This window comes from Marmota flaviventris, chromosome 17 (assembly GCF_047511675.1).
Source record: "Marmota flaviventris isolate mMarFla1 chromosome 17, mMarFla1.hap1, whole genome shotgun sequence".
In the NCBI taxonomy this organism is placed as follows: domain Eukaryota; kingdom Metazoa; phylum Chordata; class Mammalia; order Rodentia; family Sciuridae; genus Marmota; species Marmota flaviventris.
The window spans coordinates 28,828,545-28,855,377 of NC_092514.1; the positions used below are offsets into that span (position 1 = coordinate 28,828,545).

The following is a 26,833-nucleotide window of genomic DNA, read 5'->3' on the forward strand; positions in this document are numbered from 1 at the left end:
GCCATATTTCCCCAGGGGTCCCAGGGTGGTACAACCAGGAGCTGTGGTGTTAAGTCAGGCCAGTGCAGGTGTGATCATTTCCTGAGTGCAACCCCCACCCATCCCTAGACCATTTTGCAACAGGAGCCATCAGGACATGATTTAAATAGGTTTATTTCTTCATTTACAAGAGGAATATATTTGGCTTCTCTCTTAAGACTCTGAGATTCACAATCAGCAGCTCTAAAAAATAAAGGAGCAGTTTGGCTTCCGGAAGGAAGAGGAGGCAACACTGGACCTGGTTCTTGTACAACAAGAAAACATTGCTGGGGCCCCGGCTGAGGCTGGGTGGAGGCCAGACTGGTCTTTGGGGGATACCATCCCCACCCCACTCCCTTGTCCAGCCCCCAGGGTGCCCCAGAGCTTGGTGGGGTGGGTATTCCACTAGCTAACACCACTGAAGCCACAGCCAGCCAGTAACTAAGGGGCAAAGGGAGCATTGTCCAAGCTCAGGGTCTCCTATGGGCCATGGCAGCCCCTCTGGACCAGAGCCACCTTGATTGCAGCAAATGTGCAAGGGGGTATGGAGCGGTGGGGATCAGCTCCCCCAGGGGCTGGTGTGAGGTGACAGCTTTACCCTAGTGTGTGGTTTCAAGGATAAGTGTGTGTGTGCGCACAAAGATGGGACTGGGTGAAGGCCTGCCCCCCACCCAGAGTTAGCTGGGAGTGTGTGTGCGCGTGCCTGTGAACCATTGCAGCCTGTGGCTGGTGGTGTTGGCTATTGGACAGGCCTCAGCCTCCACAGACCATCTCCTGGGCAGGAAGCTGAGTTCATAGCTGCTTCCTCCAGCAGCCAGAGCGCTGGCTACCACCCCCTGGGTTCTGGGAATTGCTCTCTGGGCCCCATCCTTGGAAAAGGCTCAGCCAGCCTGGGGGGAGGGAGTGGGCCCCTGGCTATCTGTGGGGTGTCAGTGAAGGTGCTCCAGGGGTCCAGCAGAGGTGGGCTAATGGGTAGCTCCCAGAGATTTCAAGCCTGGTGTGCAGCTGCTGCCAGGGCCTCTACCCCTGCTGATGCCAGCTCCCTGTAAAGGGACAGTCCTCACCTGAGACCTCCAGGTGAAGAGCCAGCCTAAGGCAGCAGGGACAAGTGTCCTTCAGAGTGACCAGCCAGGGTAGGAAGCACCCAGTGAAGGGTGCTGGGTTCCATGTGCCAGCTTGAATCCAAGGTCAGAGCATGGTCTCTGTGCCAAGACCTTCACGGGGCTTCAGAATTTGAATTGTGGCTCTGAGGCCTGAGCCATCTCTTCTCGGTATAGTCCAGCACCCACTGGGTCTTCAAAGCTGTGTAGAGTGCATTGCCCAACATACTGTGCGGGGAAGTCCAGCCCCCTGGCCCCATGACCTTGGGAGGGTAGGGGCTTGCCCAAGATCACATAAGCTGGTGGCAGGCCAGGTTCTCCCAACACACCCACTTGGGGCTGTCTTCTCCCTTGGCCCCAGGGCCCCTGAAACCCAAACCCAGGACTGGGAATCTGTCCAACTGAGTGGCTCCAACACACACAGCCTTCCAGGTTAACTGAGGACACAGCCTCCTCTTGGAGCCAGGGCCACTCAGCAGTCCTAGGCCATAGAGAATGGGTGCCCAGCTGTGAGTCACACAGAAAGCTTTGGGACAGCCCTGTAGGTCCGGGATGCCGAAGGACATCCCCCAGACTAGGGAGGAGCAAGGGTTCTTCACTGTCCCAGCAGCACCTGAAGGGGGAGATGTTAGGTCAGAGGTGAGGCTTTGGGGGCACATTCCAAGCCTTCCCTCCTTCATTTCTTTGCTGTTTGGGCCAACAGGCCTTCCTCTGGAGGCCGAGACTGGTCTTGCACTGCTAGGGAGCTCTAGTTCCTGAGGCCAGGCCCTAAGGAAGATCACAGCAGGAGTTGGGCTCTGCCAGCTCTAGGAAGATTTGGAAGCACAAAGCTGGGGAGTTCCTGGTCAGTCCCAGCCCTGACCCACACCTCAGCGCTTCTGAGGGAGGGAGGGAGCTAATCTACCAGAAGCCTGTCTGCCTTGCCTAAATCACTGCAAGAAGAGACCAAACCCAGGGTTGGTGGGATGAGCTTCTCGGGGATGTCAGGGAAGTTGCTCCCCTAATACCCTGTCCCTCTCCCACGGGTCTGTGGCCTGCACTCACCACCTCAGACTTTCATGGATGCGGGTGGCATCACCAGCTGGTTCACCCTGGGGGAGAGACGGGCTGGGGTCAGGGTGGCGCATCAGCGGGGGCCGGGCCCGGGCACAGCTCTGGCACATCGCATCGCAGGGGCCGGCTGACCGGAGGTGCTGGGCAGGGACCTCGTCAACCCCAGGGGGAGGTGGGAGAGCCCAGGGGTGAGGAGAGAGAGAGAAAGAGAGGAGTAAAGAGAAGAGGAGAAAGAAGTCAGAAAATGAGAGGAAAAGGAAGGTTAGAGGGTCCCAGCTCTGAAAACCCTGGACCTAGGAACCCAAACCCCATCTAGAACGACTGCAGACTACCTGGGGCCACTACTGGCCCAGTGTGTGATGGAGGCTGGGAGCTGGGCCTTGGTAAGGCCTGTGGCCCAAGTGTGGTGGGCTGGGCCCTGGACTACAGCAGCAGGTTACCCCCACCCAAGGACAGCGTGGAGGGGCTGCCATGCTGTCCCTGCTTCACAGGGCCACCCCCTGCCCCACTCACTGCTGCTCAGCCTTGGCACGGTCACTGAGGAAGAAGAGAGCAGTGGCGAGGAAGAACATGCCACCCAGGACCACGACGAAGGGGCAGAGCATGAGGGCATAGCCCAGGCTCAGGAACTCCCAGAGCGGGGAGTCCTTGGTGCTCTGGCGGATCAGGTCCGAGATCTGTGAGGATTTGGTGGGGACGGGGTGAGGGCAGGGCCACCTCCTGAATTCCCCCAACCTCCCCAGGCCAGTCCCACTCTCTGAGCCACTCACAAAGCCTATGAGGTAGGGGCTTCCAGCATCGCCCAGCAGATGAGAGGTGAAGCTCTGCAAGGCCACAGCGGTGGCCCGGCGGGTGGGAATGACCACGTACTGCAGGAGACAGAGGCAGTCAGTGGCCGGAGGGGCCAGGCCCACCCCACGCCCAGTCCTATTCCTACAGTATGACACTTCCAAAGCCCCTACTGCCTCGGACTCCTGCCCTGGTGTCTTCCCCTTGCCCCTGGGGGTTCTTCTGTCCCCTTCCCCTGCCTATCCTGTAGGTATGGCTGTCCCTGTGGTTCCTCTGCTCTTCCTGCCTGGAGCTGTATCATACCCACAAACAGCTCTGGTCACTACTGTCCTCAGCCCAGGCCACTCTGTCCTACTCTAGACCTCCGCCTCAGAGACAGAAACCTTCATCTCCATCCCTTACCACATCCAGTCAAGGAGAGAACAGTTTGGGGGTTCCCTGGTACCAGCCCACACCAGCTTCTTCAGGCCAGAGTTCTTTGAGCCTTTGGGAAGCTGAACCCTGAGGAAGAGCTGCCGCCTCCCCGACCCACTCTCCTCTGCTCAGGATGCTCTGCACTTCGCAGGGAGCCAGGTGCTATGGTCAGTGGACACTGATGCCCAGAGAGGAGCCAGCCATTCCTGTGGATCACACGGAGTCCTGCAGCTCTAGAACTAGAACTATGGCCTCTTGCCCTCACCTCCCACCAAACATCTTATGTCCCCCTCCATGTAGACCAAGCAAGACTAAGGCTGGGACAGTGGGGACATGTGGAACAGGGCCCTGACCAGAAAAACTTCCTCTTGAATCTATGGGCACCCCATGTACTAAATGCCAAGAATGGCTGGGCCTCAGACACACCCCTATCAGTCCAAGCAGGCTCTGACCCCTCTCCAAGTCAAACAGAAAGGGTGGCAGAAGAGCAAAGCACGCAGGGGGTGCCCTTTGTCCCTGAGCCCAGCCTCATCAGCTCATGGTTGTGGACAGTGTGGGAGCAGTCAGCATCCACGGGGCACCGTAATTGGGGGAGAGAGACCTGGATCTCCCAGGTTAGATTAGATTGCATGGCCCCATTTCCAGCAATAATTAGTCACTTAACTGTGACACTTAATAAACTGGGACATGATTTCCCTGGGATCCAGACCTTGTCAGCAGCTGTCCGGGGCTGCCCCTGGGGATAAGGCAGGGAGGAAGTGCTGCCTGGCACCAAGGGCTCTTGATGCACACGGACTGGCTTCCTGCTTCACTCTAGGGCCATCCAACCCCTGCCACCACCCAGCTCTGCACTGAGACACAGAACTGAGTCAGAAGCCCACCACCTCCACCCAGACATGGACTGATGGGGGACAAAGAGCGATGGCAAGGGGAAGCAAAGAAGAGGGAGGCTTGGGGCGGGGCAGGGCAGACTTCCTGAAGCAGAGGGCTAGCAGGGGCCCAGTGCCAGACAGAATGTGACCTCCTGGGCCGTCCCATGTTTTCAGGCCAGACTCAGAGCACCCTCAGGATCTCTCTCCCCTATACCTCCGGACATTCTCCCCCATGCCAGTCCTCTGTACTTCTTCTCTTAGTCCTCTCCTGACCCTGACCAGGAGGGTCCCCAAGGACTGCAAAAAGGGTCATATCCACCCTGCCACCCCCCCCCCCCAGAATACCACAAGTAACTAGCCCCACTGCCCACTCCTGGCTCCTCCCAGGCTGCTCCCGTCCCCACCCAGGGACACAAGCCCCTGCCGGCTGCTCAGACAGCCCTTTGTCCCTGGCCGGCTGGTCTGCAGCCCATTGTTGGCCCTGTGAAGACGGCCTCTGTCCATCCAGCCCAGCCGCAGGCCCACAGGCAGGCAGGCGTGCCTGGGACCCAGGCTGAGCCGGGAGGGCAGAGTCCACGGACTTTCAGACCCTGGGGGAGGAGTGCTGGCAGGCAGCACCACCTCGGTGCCAGCCTGGCACCACCAGCCTCCCAGCCACAAACCTGAGCCTCCAGACAACTCCCTTTCCCACCCCCACATTTTATCCTGGCTGCCGGCTCAACCCTGTTTTCAGGGCCTGCCCTGGTGTAGACCTCCAAATCTCTAATCCACTCCCTGCCTCTGGGTTCACCCTCCCAGCAGGCCTCCCTGCCAAGCCCTGCCAGCTCTCCTACCTCCTCACTCCCCCCTCCCCAGCTGCCCCTGTGAGGTTAAGGCCTGGGTCAGCACATGGTGACCTCAGCCTGCCCGGCTCACCATGAGGATGTCCGCAGTGATGGCCCAGTTAGAAAATAGCAGTGTCTCCCCAACGAAGATACAGATCTAGCCAGGAGAGAGAGAGAGAGAGAGAACAATCATCAGGCGAGCCCTCCACCCACTGGCAGCCCCTTCACACTGGCTCCTATCATGGGGCCCCAAAGCCTCCATCCCTCCCAGGGGACCCCCCCCCCTCCTGATGGTCAGGCTCTTGAGGAATGGGTCAAGCCATGCCCACAGCACTGAAGGACACCCAGAGGCCCTGAACTGAGCAAAGGCAGGCAGGCGGCCAGAGGACAGGAGCCTCCCCGTGGGGACAGAGGGTTCAATGAGTCAAACTGCACTTCCAAGCCCCCGAGCCTCCTGCCCCCCCTACACTCACATAGGCGCCCACAATGCTGCTCTTGGCAGCCACGAAGATCAGGCAGATGAAGATGGCGGAGCCCAGCATTCCCACAGCACACACCAGTGGGTCGGCCCGCTGGGTCCTCAGGCGGCACCAACGTGTAGCTCCTGCACCCGTGACCACGCCCAGGAAGCCCGTAAAGCAGGTGATGGCCCCGAAGATGAGGCTATGAGGACACAAGACAGTGTAGGGCATGAATGGAGTGGGGTGTGAGTGGAGGGGGACACGGCTGGGGCAGAGGTGCCCTCTCATCCAGTGTTCCTCACCACCCAGGGCCCGGCTGAGCAAGGCCTACCTGTCCTTGGCCCCGCAGGGCGGGCTGCTACAAGGCTCTGCTGTCTTCTGCACAACTTGGGCACGGTGCAGATAGAGTGGGATCCACATGCCCAGGGCCCCTGTGGCGAAGGACACGGCCGACGTGGCCAGGGAGGAGAAGACGTAGCTGCGGCTGGGGAAAGGCCAGGGCAATGACACTGAGCTGAGGCCAGAAGTCCCAGCAGCCGGAGTAAGCAGCCCCATGCATGGTGGCCCAGGAGGCTGCCTCTTCTCCCCCCCCACACCCAGGTAAAAGCCTGTCTCCCCCAGACAGGCCTCACCCCACACAGGCTCCAGGGTGAGGCTTCAAGCTGCAGGAATAACCAAGTCTAGGGGCCAAAATGTCACTGCCAGCACTGCAGACTCCCAGATGGCAGGTGTCCAGGTGAGGGTGCTGGGCGGGCCACTCCAAGAGCAGGGCCCTCACGTGGCGGCACCTCTCCTTCTCCCTACCAGACTCCGCCCAGCAGTACTCACTTTCGGATCAGAGCCTTCATGTCCCGGAGCCACGATGTCCGTGCCTTGAGCTGTCCCCCGAGCTGGTCGGCATGACCTCTTTTAGTGGCTGGGACCAGGACAAGGATGAGTGTTCCTGTGATCATGCCCAGGACAGGGGACACCTGGCAGAGCGGGAAGCATGAAGTCAGGACACTAGGGCCCTGTGAGCTTTGTTTGTGCCCCTCGAGGGGCTCAGGCAAGCCACACCTTCCCTCGGTTCCAGACCCTTCCTCTGGACTAAGACTTGTCCAGCCTTCCTGTCAGGACCACTGAGGAAAGTGACTAGGAATGAGGTCAGAGAAGGGTTCGGGGCTTCAAAGTGAACTGTCCCATCCAGAGAGGAGGAGGCAAGAAAGACTGAGAGACTGAAAGGAAGGAGGGAGGGATACATGGATGCTTGAATGAACAATGGAAAGACAAAGATGTGTAGATGGAGAGAGAGATGGAATGACAATCCTGGAGGAGGAAAGAGAAAGTTCCTGAGGGTGGAGAGCCAAAGACCAGCCCTGCCCAATCCCCTGGGGCTAGGAGTGTTCCCCAGACCATTCCTCACCCCTTGGGGCACTGGGAAGTGACTGGCTGTGCATGAAGCCTCCAGCTAATAGAACAGGTAAGCTATCCTTGAGAGATGCCCATGTGGGTCATTTTGGGTCTTCCCTGTGTCCAGCCTAGTGTCAAGAACTGACTCCAATGCTCCAGGCCTCTGTCCCCTACAGGAGAGGGGCCTCACAGCAGTCCAGATTCCTACACAACAATCCCTGAATCCACTAACCCATGAGAAAAGAGAAATATGTCCCCACCCCCACAGGCCTGGGAGCCCTTGGGCTGGGGAGTTCCTATCCATGCCAGCCCCTCTCGCCCCCCACCAAGAAATTCCACGGAGGCTGCTCCCTTCCTGCTTTTGAGGAAAAAACACTTTGTCTTAGGCTTCCGCTCCTCCGAGAGACGGGGGATCTCTGTTTCCTCCGATTGCACTGTCCTGGGGCCTTGGTAACTTGCCCCCAACCCTCTGGCGGGACAGGAAGTGGCTCCAGACCCCAAGGGCCTCCACATAGAGGTCTTGTCCCAGCCTCACCCTAGCACAGAGCCAGGACTGGAAGCAGGAAGCTCCGCCATGGATCTGGAATTTCCTGACACGGTGAGAGAATCCTTCGTCCTGTCAACCTGGGGCTGGGCAGGGGTGGGGGTGGGGGTTAGGGATATTTCCAACCCTGAGACTGAGACCCTGAGGGCAGTGAGGCTGTCCACCTCCCTGGAGACCTCAATCTGGACTAATCTAGAAGGACAAGACCACAGAGGCCAGGTTGCCACTGGAGAGTCTGTTCAAGGCCTGTGCCCTAGCCTGGGCAAAGCTGGCATCTCTGGACCAGCAGGGGCAAGGGCTGGACTCGGGGGGTGACCTCATGGGAGGGTACCTAGGCCTTACCCGCAGGGCCCAGTGCCAGTCTCCAGCCGCCTGCTTCACACTGGAGCCAGTGATGTAGCCCAGGCCGCTGCAGAGGAGACAGACACATGTCAGCGTATGCAGAGACAGGGACTGGGGTGCGGTGTGCTCCCTGGTCTACAGGGCAGGCCACCTGCCCTCACCACTCAGCCAGCCAGTCAGCCAGGCATCGGGTCAGGGAATTCTCCAAGGCCGACTACTAAGTGTCTGGTTCACTGAGGGGGTGGTGGGAAGACCCCTCCCGGATCCTCACCCAAACCAAGACACTTCCCCTCTCACCTGCCCAGTGGGATGGCAAAATAGAAGACAGACAGCATGAGTGTGCGCGTGTTCTTGGTGAAGAGGTCGCCAATGATGGTGGGCGCGATGGTGGAGTAGCTGGCCTCGCCAATGCCCACCAGACCCCGGGACAGGACCAGCAGCCAGAAATACTATAGGGGAAGGACAGAGAATGCTGGGGACGGCCCTGCCCTGCTCCTCGGCCTGCACATCCTTGCATCCACTGTGCACCCCATGCCCTTCAGGGTCCAGGAGCCAGGGGAGAAGATGGAACACAACCTTTGCCTCAGCGGTGACTCCAACCCCAGGCCACCGGGGCTTCAGGGTACCCCGACACCTAGGTTGAGAGCAGTATGGCTCTTGGTCTCCATAAGCACTAGGGATATAAGCCTGTGTCTCTACCTGGGAGACATCTTCCCGGATCCTGGCCCCAACTTAGGAGCCGCAGGTCACCCCTCAACTCTGTGCTCATCCCCCAAGTAGGGCAGGTGGGCCAATCCTGGCAGCACTGAGAGCCCAGTGTGAGCAGGGAACATGCAGAGGAGCCCAGAGGGCTCAGAGTCCCTCCCCCCACACACATCAAAGGGCAAAGCCAGCTGAGCAGGGAAGGGTGGGGCCATGCCAGCTGCTGGTGGTCCTACCCCTTTGATGTGAACCTGCCCCCTTGGTTCCCCCAGCTGCCCAGGGCCTGAGAACCCAGCCTGGTCATCTTTCCCCAGCCCCACCCTGACCACCCATCCGGCCAGCATCGCCCACATCCAGCCTCCCCTGGGCTCCCCGATTCCCTCTCTCTAGTCTCTCCTCTGGCTCCTGGCAGGTCCTCTGCTGCAGTGCTTGCCCTTCACCTTGACCCCCTTGTTTCTGTAGCCATGTCACCCACTCCCCACAGACTCCTGGTCTTCCCTTAGCTCTTTTGCCTGATTCTCTTCCTGGGACTCATCTGCCCATAGCCTTTGCCTCTGGGCTGTCTGGTTTTTTTTTTTTTTTTTTCTGTATTGATTTATATTAGCTTTTTCTCCACAGAGCTTGATCCTTTATCATCTGTGTCCCCACCAGCTTCTGTCATTTTTCTCTCCACTTTGTTTATGGAGAGTTTACACCCTTTTGCAGGCTTCCGGATATTCTCTTTGATTTGATGCCGTCAAATCTGTTGATTTTTCCTGAAAGCCTTGTTCAGGAAGGCCTACTCCATCCCCAAAAACACAAAAACATTTCTCTTCTATTTTATGTTTGTTATGTTTGAGAGAGAGAACGAGAAGTGGGGAGATGCGTCAATCATCCTCAGCACAGTAGCCAGCCACTCCACCCACAGAAGCCCATGGGACCGTGTACTTGCTATGAATCCGTCTGTGCCTGCATTGCACATGTAGGTACCAATAAACAGCACTCAGTGTCCTCTGTGTGCTTGGAAAACATGCACGTAAAAGGGACCATCCCAAATCCCGCCACTTGCTTTCCCGCTCATTCTTATCTTTTTGAAACCCATTTGCACTGGTTAGCACAGATCTAGTTCATCCTTCCACCGCCCTGAGTCTCACAGTATTAATACACCCCATTTATCTGTGCAGTCCCCTAGACAGCTTCCTCTTTTATTTTCTAGGACAGTATTATATTGAGCACCCATGCACACGCGAGCCCACAAGTTAGAGTGGCTCTCTTGTCTGTATAAGGCTGGGCCAAGCAGGGTGCACAGGGAGAATTTTACAATTTCTTGCCATTCTGATCTCCAAAGAGACTCCTACCAATTTACACTCCCCACCAACAGCGCCTGAGTCCCGGATTCCCCACAGCTGTAATAACACTTGGTATTGTCAGCCTTTTTAATTGTCGCCAATCTGATGGGTGTGAAATGGTATCTCATTGTTGTTTTAATTTGCATTTCCCTGATTACTCGAGAGGCTGAGCCATCCCTTCCTACATTTATTGGCCGCTTGTGTGTTTTCTCCTGGAAAGGCCTGTAACGATCCTGGGCTTGTTTTCCTACTGGGTTATTTGTCTTTTCCTTGTTGATTTATAGTTCCAGATTTTTAGCTCGTGTTTTGGCTTAACTTTTCGCCTATCTGGAATTCATTTTGCAGTATGGTTTGAAAACCAGATCAAACTTTATTTTTGATCCACATATAGATAGTTCTCCCCAAGCCACTGATCTGAGATGCAACTTTTATCTTACATTAAATCCCCGTAGACACGAGGACTCGGTTTCATTGATCTCTAAGTCTATCCCTCGGCTACTGTAGTTAGAATAGCCATTAATTTGATAGCTGATAGGGCAAATTCCCCTCTCGTTGTTATTTTTCACATTGTTCTTGGCTGTTCCTGGGCATTTTCTCTGCCAAATTAACTCCAGAATCACATCGCCAAGGTCCACCAAAAACCCCCATGGGACTCGGGCTGTGATTGCAATGAATTTACAGATTAATTGGAAGTGATCTGTTTCTCTGCCTTTGTTCATCTTCTCTCCCCAACTCAGAAGGAAACCAAATCTTGGTATTGTGGTCCAGTATTCACCCAGAAACAGCCCCAGGGGCCTCCTTGGGGCAGGACAAGGCCCAGGGAGGCCCGAGAGGCTTCTGGTCCAGTCTCTATGTCCTACTGTGGCTGCCGGGCTGCACCTGGCACTGGGCCTGGAACTCCCCTAAGCCTGACCCTCCTCCATGAAGCAAAGTTGTTCCCCACAAATCTGCAGGTTCTTTGCCCTCACCTTCACTCTCCCCTTCATCAGTGTGAATCTGACCCTGATCTTGTCCTTGTTGAAACTTCTCCAGGGCTCAAGAGGCACACCAGTCCCCCCATGAATCAGTCCCTGCTTTCTTTCCAGCCAAAACACTCACCTCCTGGTTCTCTCGACACCTCTGCCATTCGGCACCTGTGAGTGTACTCCTCTGTCCAGGACATCGTCACCAACAGACCTAGCCTTCCAGTCCCAACTGCCTGGCTCAAGTGCTACCTCCTCCAGGAAGGTTTCCCTGACCCCACAGATTGCAAGAAGCTGTGCTGTCTTTCATGAGAACTCAGCACATTGCAGGTCTTAAGGATCCAAGCCAGGGGCTCCTGTCACATCTGCCCAACCCAGGCTCCCAAGGTCAGGGCCAAACTGAAAGTTCTTGAACACAGATCCTGACTTTCCCCTTCTTCCTCCACCTCTCTCTACAGCAGCTGTCCATGATTGCTCACCCTCTGCTTGAATACTCCTACTGATGGGGAAACTCACTACCTCCCAGGGCAACATATCTCCTCTTTGGAAGAAAGAACAGAAATAGAGCTGTGTTGAACATTTTCCATATTCCAGGATCTGGACATTCATTAACTTACTTGTTTCTCACAAGAAACTTTCAAGCTGAGACGTATTATCTCCCTTTTAATAATGAGGAAACTGAGGCTCAGAGTTGTTCCAGGTCCCAAAGCTGAGTGGGCAACAAGAGTTGGGATACTCCAGCCCAGGACTGTGAGAGCCAAGCGAGAAGCATCTTTATTTGAATTGATGCTTCCTTCCCTGGAACTTGGACTCAAGCACGTGGCTGGCCATCTGACAAAGAGCAAATTGAACAAGAAACAGAAAGGGGAAGGGACTCACCCAGGGTCACATAGCAGGGCCAGGGCTAGAAGCCAAGGTCCTCACCCCTAGGCCAGATTTGTGTCCACATTCCTTGTACCTTTCCCAAGTCAGAGGGAGGCTCAGAAAGAGTCAGGATGTCACCCAGGCTGCATGGCCCTCAGTTACAGCCACCTGGAAAAGGCCTATCTGCACAGTTGATTTACAAAAGCAGTGAAGACCCCCCCACCCCTGCCTTCTGCGCTGTTAAGGCACTGTCCGGGATTCAAGCTAAGGAGCTGAAACTCCCAAACAAGGCAAACAAAGCCTCGTCACCCAATGGAGGGGCCAGGAGGGTGGGTCTCACCTGCTGGGGGATGAAGGAGCTGGAGAAGGTGACTGCCGACCAGAAGAAAATGCCGCAGCTGAGGATCACCTTTCTGTTGAAGCGGTCACCCAGGTAGCCGAAGATGGGGGCAGCCACCATGAAGCTGCAGATGAACACTGTGCGGGGAGAGGAGAGCTGGAGGGGCGGCACAGGGTCCCTAGGCTGGGCCCAGCTACCCAAGGCCAAGTGCCCATGATACAAAGCTCAGCCTGGACCAGGACCAAGGAAGCTGAGACCCTGCCCCAGGGAGGGAGAAAAGCCTGACTGGGTTAAGGTGATACAGAGACCACATCCTCTTCAATGCACGTCCATTTTTGCCATTTTCTTTACACCAAGTGCTGTGGTCAGGGCGTACCACTGTATTTCAGCTCACCACCCACCGCCCCAATGAGGAGACAGGTTCAGAGACGGAAGGTGACTTGTCAAAGCCCCACAGGCAATAAATGTCCTCGTGGGAATCTTGACCTCCAGAGCCTATGTTCCTTACACTTTGCCACATAGCTCTCTTTATTGTACTTGGGAGAGAGGTTCAGAGAGAGGAAGGGATCTACCTAAGGTCGCACAGCCAATCAGGGCAGGACTGGGCCTGGCACGGCAGCTCTCAGTACCTGCCAGATCACCCAGCTACCTTCACTCCCAGGCTGCAGAGGCTTCCTGATGGTTTGTAACCCTGTCATGCATTCATTCATCTATTCATTCAACCAAAATGTTCTTGGTCCCTATAATGTACCTGGCAATGTTCTAGGTGTTTGGGATACAGCAATGAATAAACAAAGTTCCTGCCCTCTCGGAGCTTTCTTTCTAGTGAGGAGAATAGACAATAAATAAATAATAGAATATCAGATGGTGATATGTGCTAAGGAGGGTAAAAGGGCAGAAACAGGAGACTAAAAAAACATGCACAAAATAGAGAAAGAGAAAGCAGAGGTTTCCATTTAAAATAGAAGGATTGAGCTGGGGTTGTGGCTCAGTGGTAGAGCGCTCACCTAGCATGCATGAGGCACTGGGGTGGATCCTCAGCACCACATATAAATAAATAAAGTACTGTGTCCAACTAAATATATATACAAATATATGTATTTAAAAAAATAAAATTTAAAAAAAAGAAGTATCAGAAAAGGTGGCATTTCAGCAAAGATACAGAGGAGGTGAGGAAATAAATCATGCTACCATAGGGGTAAGAACAGCGAGTGCAAAGGGCCTGGGACAAGAGTGTACTTAGCATGTTTGAGAAAAAGCAAAGAGGTGAGAGGCTGGGGCAAGGGACCAAGAGGGCAAAGGGCAAAGACAGCGTTGAGAGGCCAGAGAGGGTAGAACAGTGTAGCCCACTGAGACTAGCGTGACTCCAGGGGTGAGAAGGGGAATACTAGAGGAAGCTGAGCTGGTTTGGTCCTTCCAGAACAAGGGAGCAGTAGAGCCTTCGAGGACTTCACAGGGAGGCCCCCCCGCCCCCGTCAGTGACAGGAAGGGGCTTAACGGTCACAGGAATGAAGAGGCCTAGGAGGAGGCAGGGTAGACCCTAGGTCACATAGCAAGGCAGCCCCCTCCCTCCCCACGGAAGGCGGTCCCACAGCTGACAGGCAGATGGCCAGACAAAGGCCCAGTGGGCTGCCGCTGACCACCAGGCTGAATGTGTACATGGGCTCAGCTGCTCCCTCCATGGACCTGAGTCCCCAGGGAGACGGGGACTAAAAGAGACAAGGGAAGGAAGAGGGCGGGGGCTGGGGCGGAGGTGAACAAGGGGAGAGAAGGCAGAAGGCAGAGGTCTCCTGACTAGGCTGGAAAGGTGTGGTTGTCCCTGTCTTATTCCAGCCCAGAGCAGGACAGCAGGTGTGTATGGGTGGGTTGGGGGACCTGTTAATCCAGTTCTGAGTGATTCGGGCCTAGGGCAGGATCAGCATAGAGGTGCACAAAGCTGGGCGCCAGAGACACTGCTTGCAGTCAAGTCCGGCTCTGTTCCTTCCTACCTGGGTAACCCTGGCCAGGCAGCAAATTTTCTGGGTCTCCCCTTCCATGGTGTGCTGGTAAGTGTGTAACAACTGGTGCTCTAAAAAGGGAGCCCGGGAGGGGGAATCTGCTAGGCAGCCTCTGCCAATCTCCATGGTGTAAACTCCTGCTGTGGCTGAATGTCACATCACCTATCAGAGCTGGGAAGAGATGTGCCGTGACCCACCATTGTGCGGTTCCTTCCCCTCAGAAAATATAACATAATTAACCATCAGAGCACAGATAATAAAGTAGTAAAATAAGTGGGAAGTGATGACGTTTGAATAAGTATTGTCTTGTTTTAATATAAATTATTTAATCGTAAGTTTATATAACTTAGTTTTTAACAATGGTCGCGTCTAACAACCAGCTCGCACGATTCCTGAAAATCTAACAATCGACTCTCATGAGCCAATAGGAGCCAGTAGGAGCCAGCTCCGGCACGCCAACTTCCTCATCTGTAAAATGAAGATAAAAATAGCAGCTCCCCTGGGCTCCTGCTCGAGTCCTAGATGAGATAACATGGGTAAGGTGCTTCACGCCACACCCTGCCCAGAGCTGGCCAGCCCGGTCAACACTGGGCCCTTGTGTAGATCAGTCACGGCGGATATTATTTCCTCAAATCTAGAAAAAAAAATGTTTTCCTGCTGAACCTGCCTCCCAGGAACTGCCTGAGATCAGATCAGGATGTGGGCAGGAAGGAGATTTCAGGGGCATCAGGACTTACACACCTTAGGGCAGAGGACAAATTGCTTTCTCTGTGCCTGTCTGTGCCAGGTGGGGGGTGGATGGAAAGATCAGAGTAGGGGATGCCCCCTGTCTGATCCCATCTATAGGTTGCCCCACTTAAAGGGCTAAATGGCTGGAGAACCAGCAAGAAGCACCATATCCTGCCCGGATAGTGAACAGAGGTTTCATGAAGGCAGTGATGTTCACGCTGGGCACTGAAGGGTGCATAGGAGTTTACTGTGATGATAGACCTCAAGTCAACAGTATGTACTAAAATGTAAATTCCAAATCTGAGCAGTACCGTATAAGGGTTGGTGGGGCGTAATGCCTATTGCTAATACCTACACTTATCATTTCTGAAACACTGTAGGCGAGGCCTAGGACACACCCTCCACCTATTCACAATTTTCTCAGTGGATTCTCACTATTATCTTCATCTTACCAAGGACACAATAGAGGCTGAGAGAAGTGATGTCACACAGTGAGTGTGGCCGAGACAGAATTTAAACCCCAATTTGGCTCACTCCAGAGTCCTTCCTCTAAATCACACCACAGGCTTGCCAGACTGGGAAGGGGTAAAGTCCCAGCTGATGTGCCCAAGGTCAGAGAAAGGTCAGGACATGCTGGGGACAGCAAGGAGATGGGTTGGGCTGTTACATGGGAAGGCCATGGAGGAAGCAGGGGGAGATGAGGCCCTGGAGGGAGACTGGGCCCGGAAGACCAGGACTAGGTCTGGATTCTAGAACCATGGTGTGCTCTGTTCTTCCCCAAGAAGGGGGCACTTAGAAAAGCATACACGGGGTAAGCAGAGGAGGCTGAAACAGGTAACCCAGGCCTTGGTCAGACTCTGGTTGCCCTGCTCCATCCTACTCTCAGGCCCACAGGGCAGCAGAAGAGAACTTCCCCCTTCTGATCCCTGACCTTCTGCCTGCTCATGTGGGGTGGACAGGAGCAGCCGGAACCATGGATGGACTCCTTTCAGAAGCAGTACGTCCTGCCCCCACCTACCAGCCCCAGCCTGGCCAAGGTCACCAAGCATCTGCATGCCTTTAGCTCACCTGAACCCCATCATTCTGTCCCCATTTTACAGATAGGGCCACGGAGGCCCCAAAGGGTACAAAATTTTGCCCCAGATAACATAGACTGCCTGCCCCTCTGTGTCTTTCCCTTGGAGACAAAGAAATCCAGGGTCAGGAGGGAGACTGAGTCCATCTTTGTAGTCTCACCCACCACTACCCCACCCCACCCAGCCCCACCCAGGAGGGAGGACCCCTGCCAGTCCTCAGGGGGACCTGGTACTGTAGGGGTAGAGACAAGAGGATGAATTTTCCTGGCAAAGGAATTGTACCTAATGGGGACGCAGAGGCTCATTCAGCCAATAGGCAGCTCTGCAGGAAATACACTGGCCCAGGCCAGAAGCTTCCCCAGCCTGCCCCCCGACGCCCACCCAGTAGCCCGTGGTCTTTGTTTGTTGGGGGGAGCTTTCTGGCCAGACTGGCTGCCCCACCACCTGATTTGGGTAGGGGTGGCTTTCCCAGCAGTTCCCGCAGGAGGACATCCTGTGGCCGGGGTGTGGGGAAGCCCTGCTCAGCTCACGTGTGCTGAGCCCACAGGTCTGGGACAATGGAGCAGCAGGGCAGGGTGCCAGGCCAGGGGGGCAGGGCCACAGGCAGCAGGGTGGGAGGGGAGAGCCTGATCCAGCAGCGGGAACTTGGGCTCAAAGCCTCACTCCCTCTTCCTCACGGGCTGGCCCAAGGCCATCAGAAACACAGGGGGCCGGACAGGGTACTATCCACCTCCCCCAGTAGTCCCAAAGTCCAGGGTGCCAACGGCAGCCAGAAGCTCAAAGCACACGCACAGGGGACTCAGTGTCCTTGTAGGCAGCCACCCAAGACCCAGTCCATGGTGAGGGAAGCCACCCTCACCACATACCTCACATGTGGCCTGTTTGAACTCAGAAAATGGTCCTAGGGTTGGGATGGAGCTCAGTGACTGACTGCTTGCTAACAAGTGCAAGGCCCTAGGTCCAACCTCAGCACTAAAAAAACAAACAAACAAAAAAAAACCAATGTGGTCCTGGTCCTGGAGCAAGAGAGGGCAAGATCTGAGCTAGGAGATCCCTGGCCTCCTATTTAAGAGCCTGCATTTAGTTCCTGCCTGGGCCTGGGCTGAACCAGGGCTATTTTTACAAAGCCCAAGCTCCAACTGACCCGTTATTTTGAGAGATTTGCCATCGTCCACATCCTGTGGGTAGGGACGGTGCTCCAGCAGGATGGATTGGGTGGGGGTCAGGCTGTGTCATCCAAGGACAGCCCAGCCCATCCCAGCTAATGGGGAGGCCCCCAAACAGATGGCAGCCCACTATGGAAGCCCATCATGCTCAAATGTCCCACAGGAAGGACAGGAACCACCTCCCTTTTCATGTCCTGCTTGGGATAGAAACCTGTGGCCTCAGCAAGCAAGGCTCTTAGGCCGCCTTCTGAACGGGAGCCCTGGGAGGATGGTCAGAAGGGCCACCCAGCCTTGCCTGCAGAACCCAGGCCTGCTGGAATGGAGGATGTCACTAAACTGGCCAAGCCCTAGGGGAGAGGAGTAAAGCCAGGAGACTTGGCCCCAAAGCACAGGCACTGTCTGGTTTCAGTCTGAGCTGGCTCTTCCTCCATCCCCACCTCCCCAATACTGATGCTTCCTCCTAACCCCACAAACCCCAACCCTGAGTGTGTTCTAACCTCCTCTGCCATCCATTCCTGCTCTGGGTTCCACCAGAACACCGTGATACGTGCATCTTCTGTCTATTCTGCTCCAAAAACCTTCTCTGGCTCTCCATTGCCCCAAGACAAAACTGGAGATCTTATCCCAATCTGCAAGCCTTTCACAGTCAGACCCACCCACTGCCCTGCCTCCTGTCCCTCCATTCTCCCTACTCCAGCAAACAGCTGACAAACCACAGCTCACTAAAGCCAGGCACTGTCACAAACATCACTTTTACTCTCTTCCCTGTGCTACATTTATGCCAATCCTTCAGCCCACAGTCAGAATTACAGCTAATAATTCTCATTTGCTAATAATTCTCATTTGCTAATAATTCTCATTTGCTTATTTTCTTTTCAACTACATCTATTCTGCTTGTTAACCCATCAGATTAACACATTTTTTTTATTTCAATACTTACATTTTTCCCTTCTAGAACTTTGGGCTTTTAAACATCTCCCCATTCTTTTCTCATAATGTGCTATTCTTGTCTTATCAATCCTAATCTTTCTTTTGAACTTTGAAAATTAAGCTTACCTAATTTTAAAGTCCTTTTTAAATGAGTCTATTCTCTGTAGTTTTTCAGGCAGCTTTAGGGCCCTCTCATGAAGACGAGTTTCCTGCTGGGTGTGGTGGTGCACCCCTGTAATCCCCAGGAGCTCAGGAGGCTGAGATAGGAGGATCATGAGTTCAAAGCCAGCCTCAGCGTCTTAGCAAGCCACATAGCAACTTAGACCCTGACTCAAACTAAAATATAAAAAAGGGCTAGAGATGTGGCTCACTCAGTGGTTAAGTACCCCTAGGTTCAATCTTCAGTACCTCCCCCCCAAAAAAAGAGAGATGAGTTTCCTGTGTGGTTTGTTAATTTTGAATTTGAGTTTGCTGGGAATTTTCATCTGGGCCCCATGCAGGCTCTGGGATATGAACAGTTTGGGATTTGCTTCTTTTGGATCCCCTGAAAACACAGAGCCTCCATGGAGAAGGTCCCAGTCCTGTAAGGAGCAGGAACAGGAACCAGCCTCTCTGCATAAAGCCAGAGCCAGGAAGGAAGTGTCCATCTGTGTATAGAGGCTCTACCAGCACAAGTGCCTGTCAGCTTGGAGCACAGTTTGGAATCAGGGAACTTGCCTGAGCTCTGGGAAGGACACTGAATCATCCCCCTGACCCTGGAGCCCAAGCCTGCACTGCCCAGTCATCAGAATGAAGAAGCCCTGAGCCAGGAAACTGGGCCAGACTGTGATGCTTTGATGAATCTAGGTGATGAACATGTGAAAATTTGTTGTACTCGACTCTCTACTTTCACATACGTTTAAAATATTCCATGAAAAAAAATGTTTATATTAAAAATACTATAACAAGTGTCGAAGGCATGAATCTGATCTCTAAATATTCTGAATTAGTTGGCTTTGATTCCAGCTCCCACTCCAGTTTTTGACTTCAGCTCCTTGCTTCTGACACCTGGGAATTTCCCCATTAGCTTTAGCTTTTAAGCTCAGCCATATAATTTAAACGTGTTTTCTTGGCATATTTTATCTAGCTTGGAGGGGAGAGGAAGGTTTCCTCGTATCTACTGAATCTGACAAACTGGCTACATAAAAGTCCTTTCCCCTGAACAAACCCTAACTCATCCTTCAAAGCCCCCATTCAAATGTCCCCTCCTCAGAAGTCTTCTTCACATGCCACCTAGGTGGCTAGGTACAAACTCTCTACCATCCACCAGGCTCCCACAGTACCCCCTGTGCCTGAGTGGTGATCTGATGAGCCATCAACAGAGGGAACCTACCTGAGGGCAAGGACTGAGTCTGGGCAGAACCCAGGATGGGGCCTGCCAAGCGGTAGGTTGAGAAGCAGCTGCCCCTTTAGATGTGGGTTATGGGGGATTCCAAAATTGCAAGACCCAAGAAAATTGCAAAAGCCATAATTCTGCAGTGGGCTGTCACAGAGGCTAAGCTATGGTTCTTTCAGGTGACCCAGGAGCCTGGTCTGAGCAAGCAGCCAAGTGCAAGGGGAATGCAGAAAGTGGGCCCTTCCCAAACCAGTGATGTTCTGGTCCCAAGGGGAAACAGCAAGGGCAGGCCCAGGCCTAACCCTCAGTTACCCCCCACCCTGCCTCCCAGCCCAGCAGCCCCTTATGCCCACAAATAAGCAGGCTGCCACTCCCAGCCCTGGCCCTTTGATCCAGGCAAGCACCAACACCCAGCTGGCGCCCTCCACACCGGCTCCAACCTTATCAGGCTTGGGGAAGAGACAGGTGCCTGGGGCACAGGCCAATTAGGTGACTTGTTGAGTTACCCACTGAGTCACATCCTGGTCTAGCACGACTGGCTTCATTGGCCAAAGAGGTAAGGACACTCAGGGAACCATCCCAGGGGTGCCAGTTGTGGGTGGCAGGCTAAAGGCCACAGGGTAAGGACTCACACAAGAGAGTCTATGAATGTTGGAAATTCTCACCAAGCCCAGAAATCTCACCCACCCCGCTGAGATGCCAGACATGTGAACTCCCCCCAAGCCAAGTGGGCTGCATCTACAGAGGCCTCCTGGGTCCCTATTCCAGGCCTGCTACTCTCTCACCATGAGACCTTAAGCAAGTTGGTTTGCTCTCTTGACCTGTCTCTTTGTTGGGCAAGTGAAGCCGGCAAAAGCTGTGTGGCCATTGGAAGACTCAAAAGAGATGATGCTTGTGGGTGATGTGTCTACATGGGCTGGGGATATAGCTCAGTTGGTAGAGTGCTTGCCTCGTATGCACAAGGCCCTGGGTTCAATCCTCAGCACCACCAAAAAGGAAAAAAAAAAGACAAAAACATAAGGGCAGAAGGAAACAGAGCACTGACCTACACAGCTGTCTTGGGGCCAATGCCCCCCACCCTCTCCCTGGAAGGCTCTGTGGCCTTGAACATGCAGGGGTGTTAAATGGAGGAGGATCAGGGTAGAGCCTCCTTCCAGATCAGTCAGCAAGGCCAGAACAATGAGGCTCAGGGGCTGCGAGCTGGATGACTAGGGTGACAAGGCTCTCCCCTGCCCCTTCCTCACCAGCTTGGCATCCTACTTCCTCCCCAGATCCCACCAGCTTGAACCCATCTTCTTGGTCAGTGCTGGTCACTGTGTGCAGGGCCCAGGAGGCTGGAGGGAGCTGTCCCAGGCTGTGTGGCAGGCTGACTTATTCTGGCACAGACAGGGAGGCCCAGGAAGGAGCAGGGGAGGGGGTTGGGCTCCTGGCCTGGATAGAGGCAGTGTCTGCCAGGGCAGGGACCTAACCACCTGTGGGGGACGCTGAGCCACATTACCTTGCTCCAACCTCGCTTAGTAAGTCTCATTTATTAAGACTGAGCCCGGGAGCCATTATATCCCCTCTCTTTCAGCCCCAAGACCCCATCTGGGATGTAAGGACAGGTGGACTGGCTGAGTAGCTGGGGCACTCCGTGAGCTCAAGGAGGCATTGTACATACTGGAATGCTACCTAGACAGGTCAGGCAGGTTCCTGGACAGAGCCGGCACATTCCATCCCCTCCCTCCTAGAAACCCCAAGCTGGGGAAGGGGTTCACAGACTCAAATGCACATCAGGGGATCTTCTACCACACATCTGGCTAGGCCTCACAGCTAAATGGAGTCCAGAATCAAGGGCCCAGAGATAGGCATTAGGCTAGGGTCACACAGCAAGGCTGGGGCCACATCAGAACTAGACCTCCTCCCCTAGCCCTGGGATAAAGCACTAGATTGAATCTCCACCCAGGCAGCCAGGACCTGCTGAGCATGACCAGCAATGGTAACAACCAGTGGATAGGCCAGGGAGCCAGGGCCTCAGTCCCTTGGGGTCATGGTGGGGCAAGGACCCGGGGGACAAGGGAGACATGGTCTCTTCACAGAGGGAGGAGCCAACAGGCTGGGATAACTGCTCAATGGCCTCCCACATAGCCCTTGCTCAGCTTATAGCGGCCTAGAGGGGCTCTGCCCTACCTCTAGCAGTCCATCAGAAGGTTGAGACTCCAAGGGAAAATGGGGCAGGGACTCTCAAGCCTCAGTTTCACCCAGGCCCCAGGTTCTCTGTCTCTTGCCTGGGTTTGGGAACCTTCAGGGGTTGACCAGGTGGACTCTTTCACTTTGCCATCTAAGAGGTGGTTCCCAGGGTTAATGGCAATGGAAGGAATCAGGAATTGGGGGCAGGAGATGGAAATGGTCACAATGGTTCACTGGCATTGCCCAACCCACTCATCTAAGGAGGTCTCTTCATCAGCCTTGGGAAGGGACCCCGATCACTAGGTCTCAGTGAGACCCTAGGACACAAAAAGGTCACACAGGGTTTGGGCCCTTGGCCTCGGTGTGTCTGTCTCCCAAGCCCCTGGGGCAGGTGGTGTGTGTTACAAGAAAAGCAGCAGAGGCTTGGACAAGTGCCATTTGTGGGTGGCAAGGGTGAGATCTGATGAAAAGCCCGTGCTGCCTCTAGGAGTCAGGACTCGGGGAAGAAGAACCCCCGGCCAACAGGAGGAGATGCCAGCACCTGGGCAGGCCGCAAAGGCGGGAGGTAGCCTCACCTGACTGCAGCAAGCCAGCGCCTCGGTCCTTGACCCCAAAGTGCTGCTGGATGTCCAGAAGGACACCTAGAGAGGGAGACAGAAGATGTTTATCAGCAACGTGTAATACCTGGGTACCCCATCACCCCACCCCACCTAGGAGACCCCTCAGCCCAGCCCAGCTCAGCCCTCTTTCCCACCTTCAGAGCCCAGCTAGGTCCTACCCCAGAACCACACTGCTATGACCTCCCCACTGCCCAGACCGCCCTCTTAGCCCCACTGGGCCTTCCATGTGCAGCCTGGGGATGGGGCCCCACCCTTCCACCAGTGTAGGGGCCCACAGTGCAGAGATGGGTGAGGCTGCCCTGTGGTCACTCCGCCCTGGGGGCAGCCACACCTCCTATCTGCCAGCCTAAGCCTTTTGCCCACCTGTGGCCAAACCCTGGCTCAGATACAGGGACCTAAGCAACAGGTAGGTACGGGCCCAGCCCTAGGGGAAACCACAAAGCCCAGAGGGCAGGGGTGACTCCAGGCGTATATACAGACGTGTGCGCACACACGCTCAACTCCAGCTGCCCTCCAGATTAAAACCAGGACTCCCTGTTTGTTCAACCATAGGAAGTAGGATGCAGTCTGAAGCACGTGGGGCTCCAGGCCTGCTTTTTTGGGGAAAGGGAGTTCTTGAGACCATCCCTGCTCCCAAGTCCCAGCTACCTCCCCTGTCCTCTTAGAGCTCTGCCCGTCAAAGGGGAACCTGGAAGCCTTGAAGCCACCCACAGTGGCCCACAGACAGGCAGGCAGACAGACCCAGGCTATGGGAGGCCCAGCAGAATCCTGGGCCCCGCCCCGATAGCTCTTAGCCAGGGCTCCTGAATCAGCCCCTGGCCCGACCAGCCCCAGGGGCCCCACCTCAGCTTATCTCTGAGGACAGCAGGATCTGGGGGGCCACAGGTCTCAGCCCCCTTCCTGAGAAGGGGAGGGGGAGAAAAGAGGAAGAGACAGGGCCCTGCAGAAGACAGAGGCCTCTGGGGGACTCCCAGAGCTCTGGGTGAGGATAACAATGATGGCATTATACGTGATGGTAGTTTACATTGCTGAGCATTAAGTTATTCATTTGTTTAACCGTCATATAGCCTAATCAGGCAGGTGCTATTATCTCACTTGCCAGATGAGGAAACTGAGGAGAGGAAGTCCACTTATGGGTTCAAAGTCACACATCAGGGAAGCTGGGCAAAGCAGAAGCCCCAAGCACTGTATCGGGGTCCAGTCTGGCAGCTGGGGCTTGGGATGCAAAAGACACCGAGAGGCTTGAATATTAGGTTCCTCTCAAGACCCAGGCTGGGAAGCTGAGCAATTTTCCGGCTGTAGGGTCAGACCCAGATGGTGTCCTGGCAGTCTGACAGCCCAGAGAAACTGGCCGCCTCCTTGTTAATGCCCTGAGTGAATTCACCACAATTACCCTAATGAAGAGGCTGTGTGAGGCTCAGTTAATGACTTAATAACTAAAGCCTAATGGGGCGACGGCCTTGCCTTCAAGGTGGAGGCCAGGGGCCAGTCCTGGGCCGGTAGGTCCCAAAGGGCCTCTGGGCCTGGGTCAGGGCACTTCAGCATCCCAGTTGGTGGCCCTGCCATCCATAGGCCCACTGCCATTCCTTTAAGGTTATTTCAGTTGCCTCTTCTAAGTAGTCTTCCCTGATTTCTCCCCTTCCCTCATCCTAAATAAGTTACAGTGCCCCATCTATGTCCCCAGCCCCATCTATGTCCATCCTAGCTTTGGTACTGCTCTTTAGGACAAGTTAGGATTCTATAGGGAAGACACACAGGGACGGGGATATGAACTACTGGGACCCAGTGTGGCCAAAAGCTAAGAGACAATATTTATTGCTTTTTGCTAACTTCTGGGCACGGTGAGGCTCTAAGGATGGCATTTCTATCCTTGCTGTGCACCCTGGTATTTATAATTATCATTTCCATTCTGCATATGAAGAAACCAAGGCTCTAAGACACAAAACTCTTTGTCATACAGCACATTAGTTTTTGGAGGTCTGAAAATATAGAGGAAAAAAAAAAACTCCATTTCTCCCATTACACACTCATAACAAACTGCTTCTCTGACCAAACTGTGGGGGGTGGGGGTCCCCACACATCAAATAGGCAATTAACTCTGCAGCAGACACCAGCTGGGTATTCTCTAATTCCACTCGTTTCTGACACTATCTACCCAAGAGAGCATCAGATCCCCAAAGCGGAGGACTCAGCCCCAAGACCGTTCCCCCCACTTTAGATGCCCACCACAGCCCCAGGCTGTTTTACTTGTATAAATTGGGGTTCCCACAATCCTCTCCTTGGGTTTGATCAATTTGCTATAGCAACCAACAGAACTCAAAGGAACCCTTACATTTGCTTGGTTTATTATTATTTTTTAAATATTTTTAGTATAGACGGGACATATTTATTTTTATGTGGTGCTGAGGATCAAACCCAGTGCCTCAGCCGTGCTAGGCAAGCACTCTACCCCTGAGCCACAACCCCAGCCCCTCACCTGATTTATTATAAAGGACATCACAAAGCACACAGATGAAGGGATGCTGGAGGACATGGAGCTCCCACGCTCTCTCCAGGTTCACCCGCCTGCAGGAACTTCCACTGTCTCCACGCTCTCCAAATCTTGGACTTTTGGGTTTTATGAAGGTTTCATTATATAATCACATAGTCACAGCTGATTATATCATCAGCCAAGTGTGGTCAGCTCAACCTTCAGCACCTCTCACCTCAGGTTGAAGGCAATACTGAAAGACCCAACCCTTAATCCCATCTTGGCCTTCCCTGCGACCTGCCCCTATCCTAAAGCTACCCGGGGACCAGAGGGCATCAGTCATTCATTAGCATAAAGAGACTGATCATTTTGAAGATTTCCAGGATTTTAGGAGCCCTATGCCAGGAGGCAGGAAGAAGACCAAACACATTTTTCTCAATATCCACCCAGGTCTGCTCCTGAAAACCAAAGTTTGTTCTTCTGCCACACTACCTCTTCATGCTTTGCTCTTGTCCCCAGCCCACAGCCCAGCACATAGCTGGACCTCAGGGACTCTCTGTGGGGCAGATGCACAGATGGACGGGTGGCCATGAACTGGGCACGGGACATGGTGAGTCAGCTCCAGAACACAGAACAGGGACTGTCACAGTTTTGGTAGATGAAAGGATGGGTGGAGTTGGGAGATGGTAGGAGAGTAAAAACATCCCCAAGGCTCAGGACTGTGGGTCTCTATCCACAGTTCAAAGGAAGGACGTGGGTTGGCGGCAACCAGAGCTCACAGGTCCACAGCCAAAGCATTCTTGCTTCCTCCCTGCAGCACAGCAACTGGCCCCTTCTCCATCCATTGATTTCAAGGCCCAGCATTTGCCTCTGCCTCCAGGAAGCCTTCCCTGACTTCTTCTCCCACACAGAGTTCTTAGTAAGGGGAAGAAATATTTCTCCACATCCAAGTAGGCATCCAAGGCCCCTGGGAGCTCTTGGGCAGTCTAGAACCCTGGACATAGGAAACCCTGGATCCCTACCTTCACCCATTTTACCATCAGGAGGGAGCACAGCCTTGAACTCCACCTGAACTCCAAGAAGAGGGCCAGAGAGCAGGACCTTTGCAGGCTGTGAGGCCCATGGCCAGGCTCTGTCTGGATGAGGCCATGGCCACAGGAGGGCAAGATCCTGCTGGCTGCTGGCACGGGAAGCGTGTGTCACAGCAGCTCGGCCTTCGTCTCACATTTTCCTCCAGGGCCCCAGCCTGGCTGGGCCCGCACACCCCCGCCCTTCTTGACCACAGCCTTATTTTTAGCCTCTTTCCTGGAGGCTGAGGTTTGGTGGGTCACAGGACGGGCCTCACGCCCAGGAACAGCTTCCCACAGCTCAGGCCAAGCCAAGACCCCAGCCCCACCAGCCCAGGGACATGCAAGGTGGGGCTCCCACCCCAGAGGCAGACCCCAGCCACCCCAGCCCACAAGGCCAGCCTCTCCAGGCAGCCACCCCAAATCCACATCCTGAAAGGCTCTCTGGCCCCAGGGTCCCCATCCCTCCAGGACACATTCTGGAACCACAGGAGCCCCTGAGTTTTCTCATCCACTAACACCAGTCTTGCCCATCCCAGCTCCCTCCCCCGGGGCGGGGGTCTGTGTTATCTGAGGCCCACCCTCTCCAGCCCTGCAGAGATCCCACCCCATCAGCCCCTGACTTGGGCCTGGGTTTTCAGCCTCCCCTTGGTTTTTGTCTCCCACACAGCAGCCCAGACACCTGCTCACATCTCACTCACCCCACCTATGAGGACAACCTTGATCTGTCCCCTCCTTGATCTGTCTCCTCCTCCCTCTTCCTGCAGAGTGGAAGTTGTTGTTGTTGAACCAAGGATTGAACCCAGGGGTGCTTACCCACTGAGCCACATCCCCAGCCCTTTTTAAAATATTTTATTTAGAGACAGGGTCTCACTGAGTTGCTTAGGGCCTCGCTAAGTTGCTGAGGCTGGCTTTGAACTTGTGATCCTCCTGCCTCAGCCTCCCACACCACGTGTGCCACCGTGTCCGGCTCAATGGAAGCTCTTGAAAGAGTTCTCTCCCCCAATTCCGTGTCCTCACCTGCATTACTGCCCTGAGGCCAGCTGCCTCTGTGCTCATCTCCACAGACTCTCATGCCTCCGTTTCTCAGCTTCCTGGACCCTCATTCCCCGGCTCTTCCAGCTGGTCCCCTTCTCTGAGCGGAACCAGTGCAGCACCCAAGCCGAGTACCTGGCAATCAGCTGTTACATTCTCCCTGCCTCCTTGAGCCCCAGGAATAGGCCCCAGCAAGC

General features: G+C 54.6%; 1 protein-coding gene across 3 annotated transcripts in view; it reads right to left on the reverse strand.

Annotated features, from left to right (window-relative positions):
• Positions 1 to 135: 135 nt before the first annotated feature.
• Spns2 (SPNS lysolipid transporter 2, sphingosine-1-phosphate) overlaps positions 136 to 26,833 on the reverse strand; it is a 36,629-nt gene continuing 9,931 nt past the window's right edge. The window contains exons 2-14 of one of the 3 annotated variants that reach the window (XR_011704926.1): positions 22,020 to 22,085; positions 12,003 to 12,139; positions 8,104 to 8,255; positions 7,807 to 7,873; positions 6,360 to 6,502; positions 5,863 to 6,015; positions 5,544 to 5,733; positions 5,162 to 5,227; positions 2,942 to 3,040; positions 2,685 to 2,848; positions 2,163 to 2,323; positions 1,083 to 1,731; positions 136 to 222 (exon numbers count right to left, since the gene is read on the reverse strand). Coding sequence is in view for 1 of the 3 variants with exons in the window: in XM_027922625.2 (XP_027778426.1) it covers positions 2,167 to 2,209; positions 2,685 to 2,848; positions 2,942 to 3,040; positions 5,162 to 5,227; positions 5,544 to 5,733; positions 5,863 to 6,015; positions 6,360 to 6,502; positions 7,807 to 7,873; positions 8,104 to 8,255; positions 12,003 to 12,139; positions 22,020 to 22,085 (1,280 nt within the window). In the remaining 2 variants the exon portion in view is untranslated. Of the gene's footprint in view, positions 1,732 to 2,162; positions 2,324 to 2,684; positions 2,849 to 2,941; positions 3,041 to 5,161; positions 5,228 to 5,543; positions 5,734 to 5,862; positions 6,016 to 6,359; positions 6,503 to 7,806; positions 7,874 to 8,103; positions 8,256 to 12,002; positions 12,140 to 22,019; positions 22,086 to 26,833 lie in introns of all 3 variants that reach the window. The other 2 variants (XR_011704927.1, XM_027922625.2) reach the window with 2 other exon arrangements.